The following is a 19,852-nucleotide window of genomic DNA, read 5'->3' as shown; positions in this document are numbered from 1 at the left end:
ATTCAGATCAAAACCACATCCTCCCATTTCTTTCTGGGGCATGTTGAAAATGGAAATTTCTGCACATGTAACCAACAGAAAATGGTGGGGAGTGCTATATACAGGGCTGCTGGGGAGGGAGGGTTTAATCTCTAACCACGCTGATGTCGTCTTCTAGCTTGGTGATGAAACTGTTCAGTGCTCTGGGAAACCAAGCTGAAAAATAATACTAGAGGTGCACCTTTGTGGTGCTGAACTACTGCCTGGATATAGTTTACATAATTCTGTACATAGGCTTTGTAAAATTTTCATTTTGAATCCCTTTAATGTATTTAGTACTTATTAAAAAAAACAATCTACTCTAGTGAAAGATTATTTTTGAAAAGCACATTCATAAAACTGCTTCATGCAGAGCCCCTTGGGTAGCGCGCTAAGGCCTTGTGCTTTAGTGTTATGACATCATATTCAGAAATTTACTCTCTTCTGCCAGTGTGGTTAGCATGGAGCTCATATCACCTATTGCCATATTGCTGATTCCTGCGGGTATGCTGGGCAGTGTCACAGAGTTTCGTGGAGTCGTCAGGCGAGAGGAGTTCTGGGAGAGGTTCTGCAGGATGCTTGGGCTCAGGGTTCCTGACATCAGGCTCGAATGATCCCCATCGTCCATGATGGCATCAAAATCTATCTGGGGTGGCTCAAGACCTTGTGAGTCCACTGTGCTGGACACCTGGTTGGCGCCTGGAGAAGGCAGAGCGGACGGCTTGCTGTTCAGTGCGCACTGCTGCTGCCTGACTCGGCAGTCCGTGTGGTTATCGATGCTGCTGTTCTGTTCATACATGTGGATTTGACCGTAATAGTACATCAAATTGTTTTCCCTCGTGCCATCTACGCACTGCTGGACTGGTGCTGGCAACATGTCGCTGGTTCTTTTATGCATGGCCTCCGCAGCCTCCTGGGCCGAGTTGATAGTGTTTGTAGAGTGGGGAGTTCTCATGTAGCCACCCAGCTGCTGGACTGTGCGGAGGCCTCGGGATCTGCTGCCTGGACTCGGTTCAGGTGGAGGACGAGGCTGGACTATGCCAGATGGATACGCCTGTGTGGCTGAGCTCATCATGCTCTGCTGAGGCTCAAAATTGGCCTGGTTGGAGGTCATGATAGGCTGATGAAATGCCTCCTGAGCCATGGGGAAATTCAAGTGGGTTGGCTGAGATGAGAAGTTTTGCTGACTTGGTTCATGCATGACTTGGCCTAGCATTGTGCGCTCGCTGTTGCTGCTGACCATTAAGGAAGGGTTGGTTGCCATGTCCATTTGTTGAGGGTGAAGGTGGGGTCCAGACTTTGCTGCCATACTGCTACAAGAAGGAGAGATCTGATTTGGGTTGCCACTGATTGCACCGGGGCTCAGCATCTGATGAGATTGGTTATAGCCTGTGTGCAAGTCCAAATCAGGATTCATAGTGGGGCCTAGGTTCATCGGCTGCTGCCGCAGCTGCATACAATTTAGCCTCTGGCCATCCATGCCTACATTTCTTTGCATAAAGGTCTGCTGTGTTATGTTCATACTGTTCTCCTGCAGCTGTATCTGCTGCTGGTTGTAGTTCTGGTACTGACCAAAGTTCTGCTTCTGCTGGACCACCGATAAGTTCCCTTGTGAAAACTGCTGCTTGGACTGATTGGACATGATATCAACTGTACCTGAGCTAACTTCGTTCCACTGGACAGGCATGTTATTTTTATTCATGTCAGAGGAAGCATCAAAGCTCATGGGACACTCTGCCATCATGGGTCCCAAGTGGCTCATGCTTGCATCAGCCACTGCCATCCTACGCTGGCCAGGCAACGCTGGAGCCTGCAGCTTGCTGCTTGCCTGGAAGCTTTGCATTTCGTTGCTGTATCCCATGGAAGTGCTCTCAGCCACCGTCCCATTGCTCTGGGATTTGATGTACTGCACCACATCATCTGGCAGCATAATGTCATCATCTCCAATGGGTGCCTCTGCCTCCCCGGACATAGCTTCCATGGTGACGTTTTCGCTGATGCTCAGCGGCCGAGGTGAGTAGGTGTGCCGGGGTAGGCTCCCATCTGTGCGTCCATAGCTCTGGAGGCCAAAATTCCTCCTATCTGCAGGGTGTGGTTGATGGAAGGGATTCATGTTGTTGGTGCTGTTGAAGCGGTGAACTCGTGGCAAGGCCTGGAGGTCTCCAGCAGGCCTCCTTACTGGGTCGCTTGCACGTCTTGTGCAGTTGCCTGTCACTTCATGGGGAAATGATGCGGCTGATGGGTAGCCATAGGTGTTGCCGTCACTGCAACGCCTGGGTCCTGGCAGGAGGCGGACAGACGGCAAGGTAGGATCTGGTCCATCCATAAGTGAGATCCTGTTCTTTAGGGTCATCCTCTCCATGTTTGGAAGGGGAGTTGGAGGAGGGCCCCCTGTGGCAGCAGCATACTTGGCTTTCAGCCTGTAGTGCTGAGCTGGCGTGAGGTTCAGCAGACCTGGCATCCCACTGCACTGGCTCGCCTCACTGGACCGACGGGAGGCGTCGGTCGAGATTGGGTCGTAGGAGTCGGCAGAGCTCATGTTATTGGGACGGTGCCCAAGTTGTGAAGCCTCGCTGGAACGGCGGCTGGAGAAGTATGGGGAGATCCCTGATGATCTACGGCTGACGGTGTAAGCGGAGCTGATGGTGCTTGTTGTACTGTCACGGCGCTCATTGAGTTGGTTCAGCATTGTAACCTCATTGACGGATAGCTCCATTATTCTGGGATTAGGCAATGTAGCAGAAGAACCACCACTGTTTTCTAGAATAGAGCCTGAGATAAAGATTGCAGGAAAGGAAAACATTTAGTTAGCTGAGAAATTCTACTTGGTAGTGTTCTTAATGCCAGAATACAGACACACAAAAGTCACCCCCAAGTGGGTGGGAATGACAGTGAGTTTCATTTGCTGCCAGTGAATTCAAACATTTGCCTCCAGCTCTGTGTACATGAACAAAGAGCAAGAAGGCTGGGGAGAGAAGAGAAGAATTTCCTGCTGCAGAACCTTTGCAGCACATACCCTGCTGATGCTCAGCTGCTGAGGAAGTGCCTCCACATGGGCTTCTCTTAGTAGAAAAAAAGTTGGACTGGTGTGAACAGTGCCATAGGGACAGCGTGTAGCTACAACCACAACTGCTCACTGGGACAGCTGCACAGCAGTCATGGATAGGAGAGTAAGAGCCCAAAAACTGACAAAGGCTATTCCCAGAGTACTCCAAAGAGCTCCAATAAATTAAGATCTGAGATTGAGTATAGCCCAGGCCCTATGCCTTGGGACTTCTTGGCAAAGTTAAAAGAGCACGGAAGGATCATAAAGATGCCTTTATCAGGAGTCCCTAGCCAGTGGGCAACTAACATATAAAACTGTAGGCAATAGCCAGGAACGCTCTAAGTGACAGAAGTGCTGTCAGAGCAAGATCAGGGATGGAAAGCTTGTCTGGTTTGCTGCTGTGTTCCGCAGTCTCCCAGGAAGCACATTAGTATTTTTGGGAACTGTTACTGCTAGAACAAACACAAGCAGTCTTGCGGCTGCCACGGAACAGTGAAGACAGCCATGCCTGGGTGCTGGGCAAGCCCAGAAACATGGACACCAACACTGCTGTCTCCCTTCATAGCTCTGTAGCAGTGAGCATCTGGGTTTCTATTCTATATCAGCAGACAGCTGTGTTTACACCCAAGCTCTCCATTTTACCTGGTATCTCTATTCATCAAGGGCTGACTCAGAAGCAATAAGAAATGATCCTCCTCCAGGACAGACTCTTGGTTAAGAAACGAGTATCAAACTCTGGAGGGTTCCTACAACACATGGCCCAGGTCCAAGGCTTACCGTTTCCTGAGATGGGAGGCAGCTTGGTGTTTCTGGCTTGTGGAGCTGGGTTCACCCATGAGCAGGAATCCTTAACTGTCTTGAGTTTCTCTTTCTTGAGCTGTTCAAGTCGTTGCATTGTCGTCATGTGTTTCCTTAGCTGCAGGCTGACTGTTGAATTACCAGATGAGACCGTTGAGTCCACAACAGGAGTGTTGTCATCCAGCGCTGTCAGATCTCCCAGACTTCCCCCACTGTGCATGTTCATTTCTACTCCACTGTCATTGTTGTTGGTGCTACCAAGGGGTGATGGCTCACTGCTGCACGATGACTGGCCACCAGGACTGGACTGACACATCTTAGGAGAGGAAAAGACGAAGAGTTGGGCAGGTGGAAACGGGAAAAGAAACCAGGAGCCCAATATCCCCAGTGGCCTCTACATGCTTGGTTCTCCTCACTTACTACCCTTCCCTGCTGCCACATCTCAACACTATCAGAGAGCAGGGGCCTCTTCCCTGGGTGAGGAGGCCAGAGCATCATCCCACAGCTGGAAAACTATGGGTTCAACTGGAAGATGGAGAGAAAGCAAATGCCGTTCCCCCTAAAAGGTTAAGGACAGATGCTTCTTGAAGAAAAGCAGCATGTTACCTAGTTATGTAAAGTATATTGCAGCAAGTGCTGGCTTATCTAACATAGGATCAAGGCCTAAGTATTTCAGACACAACCCATTTCTGTCTTTAAAATTCCCTAACACATAATTAGGTTACTGACAAACTTCCCAGCCAGGTAAAAACCTGGTTCACCATTTGCAAACTCCCACTTGCAGATAAAGAAGATAAGCACCATAAATATTTATTTTATTTACATTAGGAATCATATTTAGTCATATTGACTAGTTTATCTGCAACAGACATTAAATGGTCTGAACTTGCTCTTAGGTAGCTGTTGCTGCTTCTGGACAGAATGCCTGGCTTCTCTTCTTGAGGCCCATGCTCCAGCAAAAACATGGGAGAGTGTTGGAAAGGCAACGTTTGCCCCAGGCCAAGGTAAGAGTGCAGGGTGATGCAGTGTTTTACTTTGCAACGCTACCTGGCCATGATGGCCTCACTGCCCTTCAGCTGGGATGACAAAGATTGTAATCCCAGGATTTAATAGCAAATAGTGATGATGGCAGAAAGGCAGCAAAAGGAATCCTCGAACGTTGTGTTCTCCCCCTTTCTGCACTCAAGCAAATATTCCCTATCCCTCTTCCCCATTGCTCTGCATGCCTCTGCCTCCACCCCACAGAGGCTAGCTGGAGACAGGAGGTCTGTGGGAAACCATGCTTTATATAGCTATTTTAATACAAAGGATTTCTTTGCTCACCTTAGTACCGACTGTCCTTAGGAAGGTAGAGTAAGGAAGGGTAAAGTGGGAATAAAGAACAGGTTGTTAGGACAAAGACAGCATTAACAGAAAGGACCATGGTAGTAAAAGAAGGAAGTGGGGAATGCAGAATACAACACAAATTGCCAACATCTTCCCTCTCCTGTATTTTGTCTTCCCTGCCTTCCCTCTTTGGGGGCCCATCTAAAAAGTCCTAAGAGAGAATTCCTACTTATCTCTATGGGTTTGGGATGAGACCCGAAGATGGGCCAAAACAAGGGGGCCTCGGAGTGAAGGGATCCCTCCCACCACCCTGACCTTAACCAGGAAAACAGGAGCTGCCCATTAGATGTGCATGAGGGAAGTATGCAACACCGGATGGAGAGAGCACAGAGGACATCTGATCCTGTTGCCAGCAAGACAGCTTGGCTGCAACCCTGAGAGCAGAGCCCTAAAGAAAACAACCTCACACCTTTGGGAGAAATGCAGTGGGGAGATGGGATTGTGTCCTTGTTTTCACAGAAAAAAAGCTCTAAAACATACAGAGGAAGAGTACTGGAGAGAGGTCATTCTGTCCAGTGGTTCTCACACTCAGCTTTTTTAACTCAATACAGAGTTTCATCACAGTAAAACTGTTCCTTTCGTTCATTAGAGACACTTTGGATGTGATAATCTTCAGTTCCTCTCTAGCAGAAACATGCTGCTCATTAGCAATTTCTTCAACAACACATCCCTTTTTAGAAAATCTTTGTAGCTCCAGGGCATATTGTTTCAAAGGAACAACAATCTTTTAGTCTGAATTCAAATCAAGAAAATATATATTTTGGAGCTCAAAGTCCTTTCAGCTCTAGTGAGAAGTCTGGGGACTATGCAAACACTTCTCTTTGCCAAGTGAAGGTCTTGTCTGCTGTATCCACCCCACACCCTCCTCCACTCTGAGCTGGTGCAGCAGCCCAGAACTTTGGGTATGAAGGTAGAGAGAACCATCAAAAGACAAAAGTGACCCATGTGTTGCAATTCTCTACTTCCTCCACCAGCAGTGGTGTGCTGAGGAGCAGGTGGGCTCCCTGCCTGGGTGGAAGAGGCTTGAATGTATTTGGACTCATCACTGTACACACCTTGTTAGCACCACTGACCACATTACTGCCTACTCTGGAGCTGTTGTCATAGCCAAAAGGCTGATAAATGATCTTTGCTTCAGCTGGTAGCTGCACATGTGGCTGTAAATCATGATCATGGCTGATTGTAAGCCTGTACTGCAGGCCATGGTATTTCTCCCATATTTATTCCTGGTTTCATTCCCCTGCCTCATTGTCTCACTAAAATGTTCTGCGGAAGATGAGAGTTTTGTATTCAACTTGCGTATCCTTAAGCAATCTGCTCTAGTAGACCTTACTTGAGCAGGCAGGTTTGACTAGACGATATCAAAAGGTTCCTGCCAACCCCACTGATTCTGTGCTTCTGTACATGGGTGACAAGATAGAGGAATTTAACTTGCTTCAGGATATCCAACAAAAAATGAGACAGCAACTTTTATCTCCACTGGCTTCATTAGACAATACACAGCAAGAGTTGTGCCAGCAAAACTGCTGTGTGGTAGCTGCCTGGAAAGACAAACAGTGAAGGGTGAAGGAAGGAGCAGAAAAGGAACTACTTAAGCCAGGACTTCTGTTTCAAGAAGGATTCATCAATCTTTGTTCAATTTAAATTGGTGAGGTCGGTAAAGCTCATTTGACCGCAACACTCTTGAGTTTTACTCACTTTCACAGCACAGGGAGGCCAAACTCAGCACTGGGCATCACATGGCCCCTATGACTATGAGGGCGGGAATTTGTGATGCTGGGTAGGAAGGTACAAAATGTACCAGACTGTGCCCTGACCTGCAGTTTCATCTCTGGATGTGAACTCTAGGGTGTTGGCAGGTGAAGGGCAACTGCCTGGAGAGGTAAATGGCGTGCAAATGCTTCACGCCCCCATTGCACTGGAGAAATTAGGGCCCACGTCATTACTGCCAAGAGCAACTGCTCTTACCACAGAATTCTCCGTTTTTATTGTTTTGACTTGCAAGAAATCCTCCATGCTCCTCGTGGTGCTGTTGGCCTCAGGGCTCTCCTCTGAAACCTTGCCGCTCTGCTTGGCGCTCGCCTCGTTGTCCCCGTTCTCCTTGAGCGGAGGTGGCCTGGGATGAACGTCGTTGCGCTGCTTCTTTGTGACGTGGGCGTCAGGCCCGTGCACAGTCTTGACGTGCTTCCTGAGGGAGCTAGGGTCCGTGTACCGCTTCGTGCAGCCAGGGATTTTACAGACGTAGGGTTTCTGTCAACGCAAGCAAACCCTGAGTTACATTTAAAACAAGCTCAAGCAGGCCAGGTACAGTGTATGGACCAAGAAAATATAAGGAGCATAGTGGCTGGCAGCAGCAAAATGTGGAGCATTTGCTCGACAGGATTCTGTATGACTGAGATCACTGAGAAGTGATATATGGGCTGCTGCTCTTCCACACAGACCTGGTCAGTCGTTTGTGGCTGGCTAAACTCCTTGTTTTCAGTTTCTAGATTAAGAGACAGCTAAGAATTCATGAAATACTTTCCTAATATTACTTTCCGATATATGTATTTGCCTGGGTGGCCACAGGAATGTTTCCTGATTATGGACGGGAGGGAGGTGATGTAGAGGAATGGGCATAACACATTCTCTCTGCTAAGGTGGGGTCTACACCAAGAAAACGTCTGAGACCTTCTGGCTGATGGAATTCCAGTGAATCCAAGCCAGACTGGATTCACTCTGCCCAATCTATCATACCACTCCAGCACCTGTCACCTTGAAATCTGTTATTGTGCAAAACAAACCACAGGCATGCGATGTTTTTTTCAGATGATAGCACTCTAGTCCCAAATTCATGAATCATTGATTGCCACAGGTAAACAAGGCTGAAGCCATGCTTCTGAAAAGAGAAGTCAGCAAACAGATACTTTTCTTCTTTTAACTTTTTTTTTTTTTATTGAGTTTCCAATTCCGAAGTGTATTAGTGCTGCAGTTGTTTGAGCTGGTGCTGCTGCGCTGGAAGCTCTGAATTCATCACAAGTTCTGCTTTCAGCCTCACAGACATTCTATGTATTTTTCTGCCAAGGCACTAGGATAGATTCATGAGAAAAAACAGGCAGATGTTGTTTGATGGCTACCTGAAATGACCATTCCTATTTTTATTTTTAATGTTTTGCAATTTTGTCCAGAAGCTTAAGTGAACAAATACAAAGAGCATATATTTGCAGAAAGCCAGCATTATCACATGAAAAACACTGAAAGTCTGTTTTTTATCCAGAAGCATGCTTCCTGACTGATCTTGGCACATCACTTGAACGAACTAAACCCTTGTAACACCCCACTGCGGTACATATTTAATACAGTCTAAAGCTGAATAAACCAAAGCACGAAAAGCAAAACAGTTTGTTTACAAATCTAAAGAAGACTTCTGGATGAGGCATTATATAGAAATATTCTTGCTGCTATTGAAAGTCCTGCCACACACACTAAAACAGTCCAAGGAGTTTTAATAAAGATCCTTTAGGCCCAGTACTTCTGATGCTGACACCAGAAATTAGGGTTACGTGATCACTGTTGCTTGGACAGCAGACCACCTAACAGGCTATGACCACCCTCTTCATCAGGCCATGTCTCCTGAAACTGAACTGAATGAACTGCTATTTTGTTGGCATGCCTTCATATATTCCTCAGCTTATCCAGATTCTGACACCTAATGCAGTGCATGCCCTAGTGAAGCCAGCAGTTCAGATACCTCAGATGCCTGCCTCCTGCTCCCATACACATACAGCATGAAACTTCGTAGGGTGGGAGAACTCCCCAGATCCTCAGCAGAGCTGAATTTCAGCAGATTGTCTTGGGGGCAATCACTGCGCACCTGAAGGATGGCCAAGGAATCAGGCCCAGCCAACATTTAGGATTTAGGGAGGGCAGGTCCTGCCTCACCAACCTGATCTCCTTCTATGATCAGGTGACCAGCCTGGTGGACATGGGAAAGGTTGTGGATGTAGTCTACCTGGACTTCAGCAAGGCCTTTGACACTGTCCCCCACAGCAAACTCCTGGCCAAGCTGGCAGCCTGTGGCTTGGACAGCAGCACTCTGCGCTGGGTTAGGAACTGGCTGGAGGGCAGGACCCAGAGAGTGGTGGTGAATGGTGCCACATCCAGCTGGCAGCCTGTCACTAGTGGTGTCCCCCAGGGATCAGTGTTGGGCCCCATCCTGTTCAATATCTTTATTGATGATCTGGATGAGGGGATTGAGTCCATCATCAGAAAATTTGCAGATGACACCAAGCTGGGAGCAGGTGTTGACCTGTTAGAAGGTAGAAGGGCTCTGCAGAGGGACCTTGACAGGCTGGACAGATGGGCAGAGTCCAACAGGATGGCATTCAACAAATCCAAGTGCCGGGTGCTCCACTTTGGCCACAACAGCCCCATGCAGAGCTACAGGCTGGGGTCAGAGTGGCTGGAGAGCAGCCAGATGGAAAGGGACCTGGGGGTACTGGTTGACAGCCGCCTGAACATGAGCCAGCAGTGTGCCCAGGTGGCCAAGAGAGCCAATGGCATCCTGGCTGCATCAGGCATAGTGTGGCCAGCAGGAGCAGGGAGGTCATTGTACCCCTGTACACAGCACTGGTTAGGCCACACCTTGAGTACTGTGTCCAGTTCTGGGCCCCTCAGTTTAGGAAAGATGTTGAATTGCTGGAGCATGTCCAGAGAAGGGCAACGAGGCTGGTGAGAGGCCTTGAGCACAAGCCCTATGAGGAGAGGCTGAGGGAGCTGGGACTGTTTAGCCTGGAGAAGAGGAGGTTCAGGGGAGACCTCATTGCTGTCTACAACTACCTGAAGGGAGGTTGTAGCCAGGAAGGGGCTGGTCTCTTCTCCCAGGCAACCAGCACCAGAACAAGAGGACACAGTCTCAAGCTGCGCCAGGGGAGGTTGAGGCTGGAGGTGAGGAGAAAGTTCTTCACAGAGAGAATGGTTGGCCATTGGAATGTGCTGCCCAGGGAGGTGGTGGAGTCACCATCCCTGGAGGTGTTCAAGAGGGGATTGGATGTGGCACTTGGTGCCATGGTTTAGATAGTCATGAGGTTTAGGGTGACACGTTGGACTCGATGATCTTTGAGGTCTCTTCCAGCCTTCTTGATTCTATGATTCTATGATTTAACCCTTCTTTAGCTTGAATGGGAGAAAATACCACTCCAAGCTTTTTGCTGGCCATGAATTCATGCCAGTCTTTTGTGTGTGCACTGGAGAGTGGTCACAGGATGAAAGCCTGTTTCCCAGTAGTAATTTTGGAGATAACCCCTGAAAGGATTCAAATAGTCACTGAAAGTTTAAATGAAATAATGCATGTGACATGTTAACAAAGAATCAAAAGCCAGTGAAACTGAATCCATCAAAGAAATTACAGAATCACAGAAACATTCAGGTTGGAAAAGACCCTCAGGATCACCAAAGCTAACCATCCACCTTACTCTACAAGGTTCACCCCTAAACCATATCCCCAAGCACCACATCCAAACAACCTTTAAACACATTCAGGGTTGGTGACTCAACCACCTCCCTGGGCAGAACATTCCAATGTCTGACCACTCTTTCCATGAAAAATTTTTTCCTAATGTCCAGTCTAAACCTACGCAGTCACAGCTTGTGGCCATTTCCTCTGGTTCTATTACTAATTACCTGTAACTAATCAAATTGCATTTAATAATATAGCCAAAGCCCAAATTCCACATGCAGGAACATGGGACACTAGCTGGCCTACCAGAAGGGAAAGTCCGGCCTGCCTAGGAAGGATCCTGGAAAAACTCTAGAGATCTGACCTCAAGTGATATTAGCATCACATTGCACAAAAGGGCATCCTAGACTTCGAGTCCTCATTCTGACTCCAACAGAATCTCTGAAACCTACATAGCTTTGGTTATCACTGACTGATATAATGCCAGAGATAGAAATACTCCCATGAAGCCCTTTGTAGCTGCAGCATTGCTTTAAAAAGCTGTCATCTGTGTCAATTCTGTTCCATTCTCCAATAATCTATATTTAACTGTTGCAATTTAGCCTACAGACTGAATTCTTCATGGCTGCAAACACTGTTAGAAATTTTTGGTGTTGTTTTTGTCTTCCCCTGTCAGCTAATTAGTGGTAATACAAATTTCAATCGTTGATGGCAACAGACTATCACGTGCATTACAATAAGGCAATTTCCTCAGCTCCCCAACTACTAATAGTGGGTCCTAATTAGCCAAGATTAACAAAGCATTGCATTGTGCTCTATCATTGCACATCAAAGGACGGAGGCAGTGTTATTTCCAGAGCATGAGGATCCAGGGTAGCTGTTCCACTACTGCGAGGCTGCTCCGTGGTTATATTAAACACCACGTGCGCAACTGTACAACCCTATTTGCGCTACTAAAAACGATAAACTTGGAAAGTGCTTGCTTTAATTTCCAAAGATGATAAAAAAGTTTGCATACTTTAACATCTGTTTATGATTTCAAACATGGCTTTCATAAATATCAAGTTAATGTGGTCTGGCTCTCCAGCAAAATAAATCCCATTAAAAAATAAGAAAAATCTCTCATTACAGTAGGTTTCTTTTTACATGAGTCCAGAATGTAAAGTGTATGTTTATTGTCAGCAAAGTCAAAAAAAGCAAAAAAAAGCCCTTCACTGAGCTGTGGTGAGCCCAGGCTTACCTCATTGGAATGTGTCCTGTTCTGGTGCTTGGCTCTGTCTGAGGCATTGGAAAAGGCTTTATTGCAGCCTTCGTGTTCACAGACGTAGGGTTTTTCACCAGTGTGGGACCTCAGGTGTGTCTTTAAGTTCTCCAGGCGGGAATAGGCTTTGGAGCAACCCTCAAACTAAAATAAAAAACACGCAAGAGGAGTGATTAATTAACCAGAAAAATGTGATTTTCCCCCTGCCTAAACCCTTCTCATCTGTTTCTCATTCTTTCTTTTTTGCTTTCCTTTAAAGGGCTTGTGTTTTAGAGAACAACATCCACTTTGTTGGGAGAATTCACTTCCCTAGGCAGGCAGAAAGTTTCGGCAGTGAGTCATATTTAAGGTGCTGCTCCTTGTTGGGTACCCACCTGACATTTCAACAAGAGACTCTTTTTCCAGCAGGGTTGAACACTCCTCCCAAGGCTCTCTTAGTCCCTCCTCCCACCTCTCTGCAGTCAACACACTCAGAAATGGAGGTCCTTGCCTTCCCATAGAGAGAACTGATGGTTTCTTGACCAGCCTTGCAACTTCACTAGCACCTGCACTGAAAAGGCCAGGCCATTCTCTAACAGACAAGGAGAAGTTTAGCAAGCTTTGAAGTTTCCCAAATTACAGCTTGGGTCTACTCTTGGAGGATGCTCTGGTTGGGCCACCTGACATTACTACTTTAAAAAACAGGATTCTCAGTCTTAAAGACAGATGAATTTCTGGATGTCAAAACAGGTGATGAATTTTCCTCCTGGAAGGAAACCAGCTACCCACTGTGACAAGCAGCTTGGGAGGCATGGTGAGGCTTTCAGCAATGTTAAGTCCTCCCAACCCCTTCCCTGGCTGGGCTGGAGGCTTCTTCCTGCACCTGCCCTGTCTGCAGCACAGGAGGATTTCACCTCAAACCAAAGAGGCTGTTTTAAATGCTCTTTGACAAAACAAGTGGGAACTTAAAACAATTGTATAAGGTATTAAGAAATGCAAACCCTAGCTAGAAATTATAGCTAAATGTTACACTCACTGTTCAGCTGGGAGTATTGAAAAGCCCATGCAAGCACCTTAAAACACACTCAACTTCAACAAGCATCCCCCCTGCTGTGATGTATGCAAGCTGCAAGATGTTGTATTTTAGTCAGGTTACTCTAAACGTGTCTACAATTTCAGTCCAGATGTGGCAAAACAGTGCTATGTCTGAGTCTCAGCCAGTGAAGAAAAGGTGTCATAGAGGACAGGTCATGACACAGCTCAGTGTCTGATTTCCCTGTGGCAGCTAAACGATTCTATGTGTGCAGGGATCTGGCCCTTTTGGGCAGAAGCCAAAGGAAGCTGCATGCAGCAGCAATGGTACCTGTCTCGTGCTCAGCGGGCATAGGACTAGCCTGAATTGCTAAGAGTAGGGCAAACATGCAGCCCACTGATCCCCATGAAGCATGTAGGCACAAATTGTTGTGCTGGAACAGAGGCAGAGTTACTGAAGCTTCCAATTAAGGTCTAGCATAGGGATGGTGGACATAAGGCTAACTTGCTCTGCTCTCTTGATATTCAGATCTCTTCAAAGACAGTAGGAGTATCCTGCAAGAGTTGATTCTTTCCACAGCTTTGTCAGGGTGGGATGGATCCAGTTCTCACTCCTTAGACAATTTTCATAAGCCCATTTAGCCCAAAGAACATACTTCAACTTTGAGGAAGCACAGTATATCCCTTTATTCTCTTGCCCTGTGCAGGAGAAGAACTCAAGTTGCTTAGTTATTGAAATACATCATTCTGCTTGCTAGAAAACAAAGGGAACTCAGCATGAGGCAACTCGTGTCCATTCTGGTTTTGCTGGGTATTAATACAAAAACGCTGTTATTAAGAGCAAAAGTACTGAGGCCACATTTTCAAATAAGAGCTTCTCAGCAAAGCAGCCTGTGCGTGTTGGGAGCAGTTGCTCCCACTCTTCCGCGTGGATTTGATTATGTCAGTGGGAGTTCTGGCTGTCATCTGCTGAAATAATCCTTGACCGAATCCCAGGCTGCAACTAGGCTCATCTGTAGCTTTATGTACACCACAAACTTCTTGTCTGAAACAAATGGTGCTTTGAAAAATCATTGCCAGACTTGGACTAGGAATGCTTTGCCACAGAAGGGCACCTTCTGCAGAGCTGCTGTATATCCCAGGCAGTTGGAAAACGGTGGCACAGCGCATGTGGTGAGACTGCAGTTCTCCAGGAGGCAGAGGATGATCTGAGACTCAGACTCACACAGCCTTGCCATTGCTTCAGTGTGACACAGCCACTGCTTGAAAGAGGCAGGATTGTGCAGTGGTGCTTTTTCCTGCTCCACTGCAGCACTGAAGAAGATGCAGTCCCTGCTGCTTTCTGTCTTCTGAGTCCCTCTACCTCCAAGGGCATGGCTAGACTTTCCCTCACTGTTCACATCATAGCAAACCAATGATTAACACTCCTTGATACTTTTAAGGAAGATTGGTAAAGCGTTGGAACTGGGCAAACTGCTTTAGAAGATTAAAACAAAGGACATGGCCCTGTGCTCTGGGGAGCTTATGCTCTAAATTAAATGAACACAGCACTGGAAGATTAATAAAGGAGCCACACAGCAAGCAAATCATACATATCCTACTGTTTGTAAGCAGGAGCTGGGGCAGAGCCAGGGAAGCAGTAGGGCTGGAAGTGACTAATGGAGCAGAAGAGGAGGAAGACATGGGAGGAGGGTTCAGACATCTGCTGAGCAGAGAGGCTCATCCCCAAGATGCTGGGGAAAGGAACGGAATAAAGTTGGCATGGAGGAGGTATGAAAAACTGGTAGGAGAAGGCAGGGAGCAGAGGATATCAAAAGGCAGGGATGGACCTTCAGGAGGAAAAAGGGCTGAAGCATATGTGAAAAGACATGAGAAACACCTCTCTTCTCATACCAGTTAGCCACAGACACTGAACTCCACAGCTCATTTCTCTCGTGTGCTGTTTCAGGCATCCTTGGCTGATCCATGCCAACCAGTGGTGTGATGAGAGACTCCATGTGTTAGGGCTTTAATATCTTGAGGTTGAGGAGGAGGCAAGCCCAGCTCTCCCATGTGCTAGATGGGCCTGTACCCACAGGGTTGAGATACAAAGCAGCACCTTATGCTCTTCCTCAGGCAATGTTTAACACTAGGCACAGTGCTGCTTGCATGCAAAAGGTTGTCAGATTGAGCTCCCCATCGAGTTTAAACACCCAGAGGTTGACCTCACCTCTGCATTGAGAGAGCAGAGGAAGGTGGTGTTGGCCCATCTCCCCAGGCTAGAGGGAGGCTTGCGAGCACACTTGGGTACATGGGTGAGGCAAACTTGCAGCCCCAGCAGCAGTACAGGGTGATGCAGAATTAGACACAACCAGGGTTAGGTGATGCCCCACAGTGTGGAGCTACTGGATTTCCTTCTTGGATGTAAGCAACTAATCCGGCTGATTTTCCACCTTAAGTGACTTGTCCTGAGTCACTCTGGATGTCTGCAGTAGAGCTAAACCCATTTTCCCCAAGGAAATGTATTTTTTCCTACTAAGACCTTGACCATCCTCCTTAATCACTTGCCCTGTGTCTAGAGTGTACCCTGCAAGTAGGTATAACCCAGAGAGCTGGACTGTCCCAGAGCTGGGTGCTGGCAAATACCCATGGAGAGCTCTGCTTGAAGCCATGCCTATCTCTGAACACACATCTGTCTGATCACCGTAGTCCAGTGTCCCACTTGCCAAGCTGAGGTGCACCATGTCCCCCTGCCTGCTCACCGTGCACTTGTGTGGCTTCTCTCCAGTATGCCTCCGCATGTGCACCACCAGCATGTACTGAGCCTTGAAGGGCTTCTGCTCCCGTGTGCAGTCCTGCCAGCGGCAGACGAACTCCTTCTTCTCCCCGTGGATGTGATCGTTGTTGATGTGCTGGTAGGAGAAAGGAAAAACGGGTCACTCCTGGAAGAGCTGATGCTCGTGAAGCACGTGCAGTGCTCCAAAAGCCAGCCATTCCCTCCCCAGTGCCTGTGGTCAAGCATTGCACCTGGCTCCCAGGTGCACAAATAACACTGGGGAGATGAAAGCCAGCTCTGCAGTCTGGCGTGTCCTGCAGGAAAAGGCACCCAGCACCCAGCACACCAGAACTGAGTCCAAAGAACCTATAAATGGGAGGTTTGCTAAAGCACTGGGGACTCCTGGTGCCAGGGAGAGAGGTGTCCTCTCAGTCTCCAAGGCTGCCTGAGGCCACTGTTTTGGGGCACGACAGAATTGGTTTTGTCTGTGTCAAACCCTCTTGTCCTGCATTTGTGCAGCTGGGATCCTTTCTTGGGGTGCTTTGGGAGGATGGGAGAGAGCAGAAAACAAGACTCAGATGGACTCAATGATCTTAGGGGTCTTTTTCAACCTAAATGATTCTAGGATTCTAAGCTTGCTTGTGTGCCAGCCCATACATTGCCCCTAAGACATCCACCTGCTGTCCAGCACTGGCAGCTTGCAGGAAATGACAGCATCTGTGAGCTATGCACAAAAAGCTTGGTGGCCTCAGTTACTGCTAATTGCTTAGGTCCATGAAATCCTGTGCTGGGGTGTTGAAAAGCCAAACCCAGAAGGGTGCCTTCATCCACCCTGGGAGGAAGATGAGGGTTGCTTTTTCCTAGCCCAAGGCAGATGAAGCCCTGTTGAAAATAAACAGAGCTGAAGACCAGCCCATCAGCAATATTGTTTCCTCGGTGGCCTTGTCCCTTTGAATGGGGTCTCACTGCCAAAAAGCAATGCCTGTCCTCACCCCTGCATTTTCAGCAGACATTCAGTGACAGAAAATCCTAAAATAAACCACTTTGAGTTTGGATTTTGGTTTTTTGGGTTTGGTTTTTCTCCTGTGCTGAGATTTTTTTCCAGCCCCCGCCTTTGTCTTCCTGGCCAAGGCCAGGCACACATGTTGCAGATCAGGGTGAGACTCTTGGGGTAGTGAGGTAGCATGAGGACACAAAACCACATTAAAACAGAATCACCAACCTTCATGGTCACAGCCAAATTGAGGCCAGGCATTTTGTGTGCTGTGGCCAAACCCTCAGGAAAGGGATCTGCCACTTGGGGCACCAGGTATACGCAGTGGCAAAAGCAGGTGTGTAGTACTCATTTAGTCTCTTGGGCACCGTAGGTAAGAATTGAGAGCCAAAGATAAGTACTGGAAGGGTTGTGAGAGGCTGACTTTGGCTCCTATGTGTTTGGAGCTGAGGTGCCTATGGTTCTGGTTTCATAAACTGACATCAGTGTGAGCTCTTAGCTTCAGATGGTACAAATCTGGTGAATCCCAGAGGAGATCCATGAACACACTAAACCACATCCAGTTTAAACTAGGAAGATGGATCTCCTGGCTCTGTGTGGGACTCTGACTTACAACCAAGTTTATACATGGCAGTCCTAGGAGTCAGGGAGTGCCCAGGCTCACCTGTCTCTAATGGGCCAGAGGAAGACACATGTATAAGGAGGGCTACTGTAGCCCCCACTTCAGGTTAGTAAGTCGCTTATGAACTCTGAGTAACATCTGCTTCCCATCACATGCTGGAAAAGCATTTACACACGTCACTATATTTCAGCTATGGCACAATAGCCCTCATTAAATCCCAACTGGCTAGAGGCTTGGCTTGGGCTTCTCTCAAGTGTGTGAAGCTTAGCTGTGACCTTCAAGCTTGGGAGCTGCAGTGGTGCTTGCAAAAAATATGTCCTCACTCTTGCTGCTCCCCATTGACACATCTTCCACCAGCACATTATCCACTGTGTATGGAGAATGGACCCTGCACACCCAGGTACTTTGCTCTGCACACAAACTAGAGTTTTTCCATGCATGGTGGGATGCCACCTTCTCAGAAGTTGGCCCAAGACATCTGTATTTCATTTCCATGTGTATTTTGGGCATACCAAATCCACAACCCCATGTTGCTAGTAATCATAGTACAGAAGCCTCCATTTTTATAACCTTTCAGATTTAGGAAAATCTTGTGACATTCCACCAAATATTTTTCTTTTGGTTTTCTCTGGAAATAAATTGTGCTGAGCTGCCTGGATCTGCCCTGTATTTTGCTCTGGGCAGAGTTAAAGAATATTTTTCACATCCCAGAGGGAAACACAAATACTGCTGGACAAATGTGAGCCCAGCCCATCTGACTGGGCTGCTGTGGTTTAACCCCAGAAAAGCAATGCCCCATGGCATGCAGTGTACAATCCACTAAGCACTTTATCAGTCATTTGGCCCTGAAAACCAATTCCAAATCCCTTTGTATGCAAGGACTTGTTGTACTAAACCAGTGACTTCTGGCAACAGTTGGCAGGTGTTAGCCTTCAATGGCTGAAGAGCACAAGTCCAAAGTTGTCATTTAGAGTGTGGACCCTCTGGGCTAAGATCATAGAATCAATCAGGGTTGGAAGGGACCTCAAGGATCATCTAGTTCCAACCCCCCTGCCATGGGCAGAGACACCTCACACTAGATAATGTTTGTGTGCAGAGCTTGGCAAAATAGAGACTGATACCTACTTGGTAGCATCTAAACGTGACTAAAATGAACATATCTAAAAAAAGTAAGAGCAGACCCAAGCCTTCAGAATGAGGAGTATACATGAGTTGTGCATGGGTGGCTTCTGGCAGTTTTGGAGCCTGGTTGAGGCAAGCAGGAAAAGGCTGCTTGAAAGGCTGTGTGAAAGCAGAAGACAGCAGGCCTTGTCAGAAAATTTGCTCAAACCAACATTTTTGCTGCAAGCATCAGGATTGCTGGGGCAGGTGCATTTCCAGCAGCTCTGGGCTGGCTACAAACAAATGGGTCTGGCACAACAGAACAAAAATGAGGACTGGGAGGGTGCTAAACTGGGGGCGGGATGGGTCTTGGATACAGATCATGTCTGATTTCACCAACTTTTGCTCAGAATTTGAGGGATTTGTTGACCCCAGAAGCCAAAGAAAACCAAATAGTGGATTCCCAGGTGAAGCAAAGCACACAAAAGGTTCTTGAAATTAATTAGAACTGAAAATCTGATTAATGACTGGGGTTGGGGATCCTTCAGAGAGCAGTTTTGACACTGGTTTGGGGACAGCACTGTGATTATGGAAGCCCTACTTCTCAATTTAAAAAAAAATCAACCCACTTTCTATATTCTGGCCCCTGATGGAGATACTGGAGCATGTCTCCAAACTCTGGGAAGTGCTCTGTTTTTGTGGGAGGGATGAGTTGAGCAGGTCAACAGCCCCTAAGTGATATGGCCCTACAGCCCACAATAGCATAAAAGACTTTCACGACCTGGACAAGAACTGAGTATAGTATGGATGATCCCTAATCCACAGCCGATTTAGGTGCATGGGAGGCTCAGTGAATACAGCCAGTAAAGAGGGAAGGGCTCAGCTCCCTTCCCCATTTTTCTGATCAGGTCCTTTGCACAGAGCTGTCTGTCACTGCACAAGGGACACTGTATCTGCAGCCTCAGCAGTTGAGATGAGAGTAACATCAAATAATCTATGAGAAGCATCTTGCAGCTAAACTCCTTGGGGAGCAGCGACCTGCTTTGGCAGTGTTTACACACCATATCTCTGATTTGCACCTTTAGTAGCTCCCAGAGTGAGAGCTCTGGCTGTACAGCAGCTAGTGATAAAAAATGAGGACAAGTGCATAGAAACCCAAATTTATCGCTGGGGTTTCCTCCCGACCATTACTCACATGGACGAGCTGCTCCTGAGTGTCATATTCCTTTGTGCACCCTTCCCAGTGACAGTTCGTCTCATAAATAACCTCAGGCTCCTGTTTGCATTCATCCTTATCTAGATCTTCTTTCAGGTCTGTCAGATGCTCCTGCAACACACAACGGTGCATTTTATAAGGTGAAATTCTTTCATCTGAATTCCTCTGTTACTCATAGATTTTTGGGCAGGTATCAGCTGATCACAA

General features: G+C 47.3%; 1 protein-coding gene across 1 annotated transcript in view; it reads right to left on the bottom strand.

Moving 5' to 3' along the window:
- Nucleotides 1–430: 430 nt before the first annotated feature.
- The window catches only part of GLI2 (GLI family zinc finger 2), a 139,651-nt gene continuing 120,229 nt past the window's right edge, over nt 431–19,852 (bottom strand). The window contains exons 8-13 of the mRNA XM_054380837.1: nt 19,625–19,756; nt 15,699–15,848; nt 11,926–12,090; nt 7,217–7,498; nt 3,842–4,178; nt 431–2,790 (exon numbers count right to left, since the gene is read on the bottom strand). Of these exons, the coding sequence (XP_054236812.1) occupies nt 431–2,790; nt 3,842–4,178; nt 7,217–7,498; nt 11,926–12,090; nt 15,699–15,848; nt 19,625–19,756 (3,426 nt within the window). The remainder of the gene's footprint in view (nt 2,791–3,841; nt 4,179–7,216; nt 7,499–11,925; nt 12,091–15,698; nt 15,849–19,624; nt 19,757–19,852) is intronic.

The sequence above is a fragment of the Indicator indicator genome, chromosome 5, assembly GCF_027791375.1.
Source record: "Indicator indicator isolate 239-I01 chromosome 5, UM_Iind_1.1, whole genome shotgun sequence".
Classification (NCBI taxonomy): Eukaryota; Metazoa; Chordata; class Aves; order Piciformes; family Indicatoridae; genus Indicator; species Indicator indicator.
This window is presented reverse-complemented; position numbering and strand designations above follow the sequence as displayed.